Source organism: Nanorana parkeri, unplaced genomic scaffold (assembly GCF_000935625.1).
Source record: "Nanorana parkeri isolate BGI_ZX_2015 unplaced genomic scaffold, ASM93562v1 scaffold834, whole genome shotgun sequence".
Taxonomy (NCBI): domain Eukaryota; kingdom Metazoa; phylum Chordata; class Amphibia; order Anura; family Dicroglossidae; genus Nanorana; species Nanorana parkeri.
This window is the reverse complement of record NW_017307102.1, coordinates 752,542-761,216: the sequence shown is the minus strand read 5'-3', so window position 1 is coordinate 761,216 and position 8,675 is coordinate 752,542. Positions and strand designations below refer to the sequence as shown.

The window sequence follows — 8,675 nt, the reverse complement described above, 5'->3', positions numbered from 1 at the left end:
ATGCATCCTGCTGTGCTGCAGACCAGATCTGAGATCTGGATCCCATTAGGTCGCACAATGAGCAATGGTGGGTCACATAAACATTCCATAAAAGCAGAGGCGTAACTAGAACCTTCAGGGCCCCGGTGCAAGAAACCATGAAGGGCCCCCCCAACGGCCATGGCACTGCATGGTTAACAGGAAGGCTGCCGAGGTCCCCAGCAAGCGCAGGACCTCAGGCAGCTGCTTGTTTAAATTTTTAGTGCCGGTGTTTTGTCGAATCGCCGACCCAGTATCTGCGCTTATGTACAGGCAGGATTACCGAGGAAACCGGCATTTATTTACAAAGTATTCGTGTGTAATGGTTAATTGTGACCGTTAATAATATGGCATCCATGGCAGTAAATGATGGACGGCATATTATTATCGGTCACAAATAATGATTTAAACAAAATACTTTGTAAATAAATCCCTGTTTCCTCGATAATACTGGTCTGTGTGCAAGCGCAGATGCTGAGGTCGGCAAATTCGACTACGTCGACAGAACACCGGTATCTGCGTTTAGTATCGGGGCATTTTCACGAGTACTCGTAAAATGCCCAGTATTGGCACTGGTGCATCCCTACATCAAAATATAATGCATTGCTGGGACTTGTAGTCCTACATAGTTGGCGCTATTCTGCATTGCTCTATAACCATCATACAGCAATGCAAAATACCACCAGCTATGCAGGACTACAAGTCCCAGCAATACATTATAATAAAAGTCAGCTATGCAGAATACCACCAGCATCCCCCCACTATAATGCATTGCTGGGAGTTGTAGTCCTACATAGTTGGCGCTATTCTGCATTGCTGTATAACCATCATACAGCAATGCAGAATACCACCAGCTATGCGGGACTACAAGTCCCAGCAATACATTATAATAAAAGTCAGCTATGCAGAATACCACCACTGTATTATCCCGTTTGCAATTTACTGTCCTACATAGTTTTGTATGGTCCGCAAAAACCGAAATCAAACTTTTTAGTCCAATCTCTGTGTCGTAGATGAATAAGATGAACAGGATCGGTCCCAGGACTGAACCCCCGGGGCAAAGCCAGTTACAACCTTTGCCCCATTAGAAAATTACCCATTTATTACTACCCTCTGAATCCATTCATGTAGCCAATTTTCCACCCATGTACATACAATTTCATCCAACCCGATAGACCTTAGTTTATGAATTGTCTGTGGGGTACTATGTCGAATGCTTTAGCAAAGTCCAGATAAACCATGGCCACAGGTATTCCTCTGTCTAGGTTAATGCCGACGTCCTGATAGAATGTTAATAGATTGGTCTGGCAAGAACGGTCCTTCATGAAACCATGTTGGTTACCACATATGATTCCAGTTTTATTTGCATATTCATGCATGTATTCTCTTATCATGCCTTCGAATATTTTACACACTATTGACATTTTTGTATATTGGTACCACATTTGCTTTCTGCCAATCAGCTGGGACCATACCTATCATTAGCCCTAATTCACACTAGAAATGGCCGGCACGTACAGCTCCGTACTGCATGCACAACCGCATCGGGCAGCTCCCGGGAAGGACAGGTGCTGCGTGTGATTAGAACGCAGACCCCGTCCTTCTCTATGGGACTACGTGGCCGTACTCCGCCCTACGCTCACCCGCCCTGCATGTCCGTGCAGGTGAGCGTACTCGTACGCTGACAGGATGGATCACATCCTGTCAGGAAGTATTGTAATTTCTTGCTCATCCTCTCTGATGCTGCCCTGGAAGATGATTTGGGAAAAAACAAGTTAGGTACCCGGTAACGTCTTTTCCAGGAATCTTCCAGGGCAGCAGGGATTACCGCCCTGCTTGTTGAAGGGTGTGTTATTGTCAATATCTGGTGGACCTTACGCCTTCGGTTCTTCTATAAAACTGACGTGGTTGGGCGACAGCGCCCCTTTTATTTTAATTGTGGATGATGCGTTTCCTGTTTTAGGTGGGTAGATCCTCTCTCTCTGATGCTGCCCTGGAAGATTCCTGGAAAAGAAGTTACCAGGTACCTAACTTGCTTTTTCCCTTGCAGGTGTTTCCACCAATTGTCCCATAAAATTATCCTGGAGAGTGTTCAAAAAGTGACAAGCCATTCTTGAATTTGAAGTTTTAATGCATCCAATCTATTTCAGGATAATCCCACATTAATATGACATTACCTTGCCTTCCCACTACTTCTATCTGTGGTAATAGACGAGTCTCCTCCTCCGCGTTTGGAGGCCTGCAGCATATTCCCACCAGTAATTTCCATATCTTTTCCTTCATTTCCATTTCTATCCATAGTAACTCAGCATTGACCCCAGTTTCCTAGATCATCCTGCATATTCGCTGTTGGGTCATTCCTGACATACAGGCATACTCCTCCCCCTCTTCTTCCTTCCCTATCCCTGCTTAATAGAGAATATCCATTGATAGTTGCTGCCCAGTCATGTGGGCCATCAAGCCAGATTTCTGATATTCCCACTAGATCATATTCCTCTCTGAGTAGTAGGAGTTCTAATTCCTCCTTTTTGTTTTCCGGGCTTCTAGCATTGGTGAACATATGTTTTCGCTTGTGCTTACAATTTTTTTTGTTTCCCAACAGAGGTTCTGATCCTTCCCCATTCTATCCAAAACTAATAACAAAAACAAAAATATTGGGGCTAGCATTGGACTTCACAGAACTAAACCTTGACTGCATGTCACCTCCTTTCAGTTCCCCGTGCTGCTATAAAATGTAACCTATCGCTGCTCCAACTTTGCTCTAGGTGCGGTTACAGACCTCTAGACTTTTTTTTTTTCATACACAGGACTCACAGTTGGTTGATGTGTCATAATATACTTAACATAAAAAAAACATAAAAATATAGAAAGAAATAAAAAAAGAAAAGGTATATTTTTATTTAAATGTTTTCTGTACATATACACATTTCTGTATTGCCCGATCAGCACAATCATGTCCAGGTGATGTCTTATAAAGTGCGGGGACAGCCAATACACCTGATGGGTGTTAGATGGATTAGGTTCAGCTGGTGAGTCTGTTTTTGAAGGGTTACTGCTGGAAGTAAGGCAGATCTCAGGTGTGTGGGCCTCCTGGACTTACACATAATTCCATTCCCCTCTCATAAAAAGATTGCGACCACTACATATATAATCCAGCTGACCGAAACAAAGACTCCAAAGAGAAGACTGAAGAGCACAAGGGATCTGGCCTTGCTGGAGGCTTCCTGGGCCTGCAGGATGTCCCCTCTGCTCAGAGCGGTTCGGGTCTGATGGGAACAAAACAAGACATGGTTAGTACCTCTAAGCTTCATTGTGCTTCCTAGAAATCGAAGACGTTTACAGTTTTGTCTGTGTAATTAGAGTAGATAATCATGCTTGGCATCCAAGATTTGTCTAGCACTGCTTATATAGAGAGACCTTTATAAAAGCTACAAAATATTTTTAGAAAATTTGAGAAAATGTTAGGTCAAGGGGTCCAATTTTAATGGCGGAGGGAGCACAGACCTCGGCTAATTTAATAATTGTTTACTCATGAAAAGCTCATAAGCACTTGATGCAAACTGTTTCCTGAAATGGGATATTGTTGTGCTATGTTGTACATAACCCGAGAAAGGTGTTATGTAATATATATTTTCTCTTTTGATTTTAATTTTATCGTTCTAAAAGATTTTATAAATATATTTAAAAATTAAAAGAGAACTATGGGGTAACCTTTCCCCCTTAGTACTCTATTGTGTCACAGGAGGATATATAACAACGTCCTCCAGTGAACCAAAACTCAGTATATAGCGAGCTATTGCACGCTATATACTGAAAGCACCGCAGCTGGGATGGATCCCGACAATACTGTCAAGATCCACCCCGCTGGCTGATAGGCAGAGCCAGCTGTCAATATAGAGGCAGAGCCAGCTGTGCCTGACCTCTCCACCGTCCGTTCCTCCAATCAGCACTGGAGGATCGGAGAGGGGGGGGGGAAATTCCTGCATGGAGCGGTGACTGTTAGTCACCGCTCCCTGCAGGGAGATAATCAGGAAGTCAGCGATCAGCGGTATGTGTGCACTGACTTCACGATCAATAGAGCCAACATGTGACAGCTTCTTTGTCACAGGTCGACTTACAGTATGGGGATGAGTGTTTTTCACATTTTTTAATTTGTCATTTTAAAAAAACTGGTGTCATTTTTTCATTTGCTAGAGTTATAGGAGCAAAAGGAATGTCACACCAATAGGATGAAGTCCAAAAGCATTTATTTTATCATAAAAGTCAGAGCAAACAAGCCAAAGGGTTTCACGTGCTCTAGAATGCCCCCTTCATCAGGGCTGCTTGAAATGAGAGGGTGGACTCCAAAATTTGCTCTTAAATTGCTGTAACAACCAGTTGCTGAAGTGTGCTTTACATCAAAAATAATTTACTCCTAAACCCATTTACTCTTTACAGTCAATCCCCTCATCACAACCAGCACTTTAAAGGAGAACTATGGGGTTAGGGCTTTTCCCCATAGTTCTCCTTAGGGTAACAGGAGGACACAAACTAGCGTCTTCCTGTCACCCAAAGCTCAGTATACTGAGACGCCGCAGCTGATACGGATCCCGACAATTATGTCTGGATCCACCTACCTGCGTGAGTGACAGCTGGCTCTGCCTATCTAGAGGCAGAGCCAGCTGTACCCACCACCTCCCCCGTCCATTCCGGGAGGGGGGGAATCCAGTCACTCCCCTGTCACGGTGCTCGGCTGTGACAGGATCGAGAAGTGTGCGAGCGCCGGAATGTGTTCGCTCACTTCACGATCTACTGAGCCGACCTGTGACAGTCTCATTGTCACAGGTCGGCTAGAACTATGAGGCGAGTGAAAAGCACTCACCTCATAGTTCTCCTTTAAGCCCTGATGAAGGGGGACACACTAGAGACCATGAAACTTTTTGGTCTGTTTGTTTAGGTTAAAAGAAATTTAAAAAAAACTGGTGGAGTTTCTATTTCTCTTATTGATTCTGGATTTTGTTTTACAAGTGCCAGTTTTCCCCATTTCACTCCTGCTGCCAAATGCTTTGGAAAAAAAATATTTTTTTGGTTATTTTTCAGCCTCTTATAATCTTTCTCCTCTTTCTGAAGTTGGGAGAAAAATAAGAAAAAAGAATCTACTGCATTCATCTTTACCCACCAACTGAAATCGTGAATCCAGATTACTGGGAGACAAAGAAGAAACATTTAAATGTATCAACTCTTTAGTCTGCCCCATGGCAGCCAGGCTCCATCCAATAAAGTCCCACATATTGCTTGTTTAATCAAACCTGGGACAGGCAGGGCCGGTGCTGCCACTAGGCAAACTAGGGTGCACTGCTGTCTAGGGCGTAGCCTCGATCACTCACCCCCACATGGCAGCCCAGGCTATTTCAAATTGCAAAAGCCAATAGCAGGCTGGCTATTGCACCCACCCACTAAACAGAGGAGCGGAACTGAGAGGAAACTTTCTCTTAGGTCCGCTCCTCTGCTTAGTGGGTGGGGTTTTCAATAGCCAGTCGGCTATTGGCTATTTTAAATTAAATTACATCCACCTGTCGCCTGCGGAAGCTAGCCGGCAGGAGAATGGGGCTGAGCGCGGGGGGTGCAAGTAGCTGGTCTTGCCTAGGACGCAAAATAGTCTAGCACTGGCCCTGGGGACAGGTAACCTTCTCATGGACATAGTAAGCTTTTCATTCACAATATACTGTGACCATAATATGAAGTATTTTGGGGAAGAACGTCCACCAGTCACATGAATAATTTTGTATCATTTCACTGGTGTCACAACCTAGGAAGTGGATTGATGATGCGCAATACTGAAAGCAGCCCCTGAGGTTCCCCATAAAACATGTCTAGGTACCCCACAGGATATGCATATCTCAGGATAAGAACCACAGTTCTAACCCTTGTCTATTCATAACAAAAGCAAAAGGTTCGGGGAGGAGTTCTACTTTAAATGATACAGAACTAGCATGCTGGCTTTTTTCTGAGCTCTTTCCAGCTGTTACCTACACTCTGCCCCAGATCTATGTCTCACCTCATGAGAGTAGACCACGGCAATGATGCCTGTTAGGAAGCAGCAGAAGAACATGACCAGCACAGACTCCACCATGTAATCTTTGGTCCTCACTTCCGGCTGGGGAGGTGGCGGTGGCATGCCCATAGAACCATCATTCTGCAAAGAACATAGTATCAGTCAATGGAGTATAATTAAACAATGAGCCTGCCATAGAGTTTATCCTGGTGGAATTAGAGAACTGTATGACTATTAGCAATGCTCATGCTGTTTACAGCGCATCAAGTTGTTTTGAACTTTATTGAAATGTCCCAAAGTTGACATTTCATTAATTTCTATGTCTATTCACTGCAGTGTGTTACGACACATACCACTGCAGCACCGTGGTGTGAATTGACATCATAGGACACAAGGCACATTGTCTTGTCTATGCGTTGGGCAGGACTGCCCAGCACTGCCCAGAGCATCTGGTGTGAACAGATGCATTGGGCAAGCAGTCCACCAACAATAACACTACCAGGAGGGTTTACAAGTCACTTGTTATACACATAGTTTAGCTCTAGACAACATTTATTTTGCAGTTGTGGATAGCTTCAGGAACAGATCAAACCCATCAAGTTTATTTTTTATTTTTATTGCTGTATGTGTCCCTGCTCTCTTTATCTGTCCTGATTTCATACCACAAAGTGTGATTGCAAATCCAAACTGTTATGGTCACAGCAAACTGGTGACAGCTGTCTTAGAGGGGATTTGTCTTCTTTTTTTTTTAGTTATTTCCTCTACTTCCTGTTGTGTCTCTAGGACAGGCAGTGAAGTGAGATCTCTCTAATAGGACACAAATAGCAAAAAACAAAACCCTGACAAGTACTTTAAAGAGGAGCTCGAAGAAAATCGAAAACTTACCCTTGCAGTAGGGCTACCCCTGTACAGCAAGGGTTGGGTGCTTGTTTTGTCTAGGGGGCTCAAATAAAGCAGAGTTACTAACCCGATCCCCTGTTCTGCAAGCTCCCTCTGGGCTGCTAGAGACTAAGGAGCAGGTGAGTATTTCTGCTTTATTTGAGCCCCGTAGACAAAACAAGCACGTAACTCTTGTAGTATGGGGGTAGCCCCACTGCAAGGGTATGTTTTTGATTATCCCCGAGTTATACTTTAACCACTTCCCACTCATTGCAAAATTTAAAAGAAAGGTTTGGTACCTTCCTCCCTCCTTCAATGTGGATTCCTTGATCCTATAATGATTTACTACTCCAACTTTGCCCCCTTCCCCCTGTACTGTACCCCCCTCCCCCCAAGAACCAGACAACTCAAACTAGTTTCCTGCACCTTAGACACAATATCCATGCATATAATTACACTGATTACTTGATGTTTCTTGGACTTTAAGGGTCTATAGTTTTACAATAACTTTCTTTTACTGTGCATAATACATGTAATGTTTCCTAAGACCAACATTGCCTATGTACATGTGCTTACTTGTTAATGCACCTACATCTAATAAAAACCATTTTGAACGGAAAAGAAAGGTTTGGCATTACATATACTTTAACCCCACGCAATTAACAGAATGCAATATTTTTCTGTCACCTTTTAAATGAAACCGGATGTCTAAATTGAATCATGCTGTGGCTTGGTTGATGGCTATATACAGTATGTTGTTATATTCTCTAACAAACCTGGAGTTTTTTTGTTTCATAGTTCTTATTTTAGTCCAATTGAAAACAGATATTTCATTTTTCTTTGGCACTACTGGGTTAAACTACCCTTCGATTTTTTTATTTCTTGGTGAGGGAGGCAGCAGTATCTCCCCACCAAAACTAATACAGACAACGCCACAGATAATGCAGCAGACACTGCTGAGCTCAGCATGGTTCACCAGCTTACGGCCTCTCAGAGACTCTCCAGTGCTGCTTCATTTAGACATGAATAATTCACAGCCTTTCTGGAAGAAAGAGCTGCAACAACAGTCTTCCAAATATCTCATTTCCTTGTCATTCCCCACAGGACATGTAGAGGACAAACTCCACCATGACGCAGCAGAATTAGGAAAGTATGAGCAAAGAGCTGAGTGGAAACTGTTTTATGAAATTAGATGATTCCAATGATCCGCATCACAAAGCTGCAGTTACGAAGTTATATTGCACTCACTCTCATTCATCTTGTTATCATTTATGTATCCCAACATATAATTCATAAATATAGATCTTGCATTGATATGAAATCTTGAATTTTCTGAATGAAATTAACATTTAGACTTGAATTCCAGCAGATATCAAATACACAGATCAGTGCAGTTCTGTATTCATTAATACGTTTATTTTTTTTTTTTAAATGCAGCTGTGGCATGTACCTCAGTTTGGCTTGGTATTAGCCTCTTGCAACCCCCTATAGAGCAGCACTTGGAGAGGGAAGGACAGGATTGAAAGCCTTTTAGATGTGCTGCATGCAAATGTGCTGATAAAAAAAAATGCTGATAGGAAGCAAGAGCAGAGTGAGTAGAGGGATGACCTTATCAGTCTGCTGCCCTTTCACTGTCAAGTGCAGAAAAACATATTGTTTTCAAGGCACTCAAAAAAGCAATTACTAGCGCCTCACTCCCGCAGTAATCGTAATGGCATAACATAGGAGTCAAAATAAAAAAATA

General features: G+C 43.0%; 1 protein-coding gene across 1 annotated transcript in view; it reads right to left on the bottom strand.

Annotated features, from left to right (window-relative positions):
* Positions 1–3,127: 3,127 nt before the first annotated feature.
* Positions 3,128–8,675, bottom strand: part of LOC108794310 (proline-rich transmembrane protein 1) — a 27,892-nt gene continuing 22,344 nt past the window's right edge. Inside the window, exons 3-4 of the mRNA XM_018565327.1 lie at positions 6,056–6,193; positions 3,128–3,284 (exon numbers count right to left, since the gene is read on the bottom strand). Coding sequence (XP_018420829.1) covers positions 3,138–3,284; positions 6,056–6,193 — 285 coding nt within the window. The 3' untranslated portion in view covers positions 3,128–3,137. The remainder of the gene's footprint in view (positions 3,285–6,055; positions 6,194–8,675) is intronic.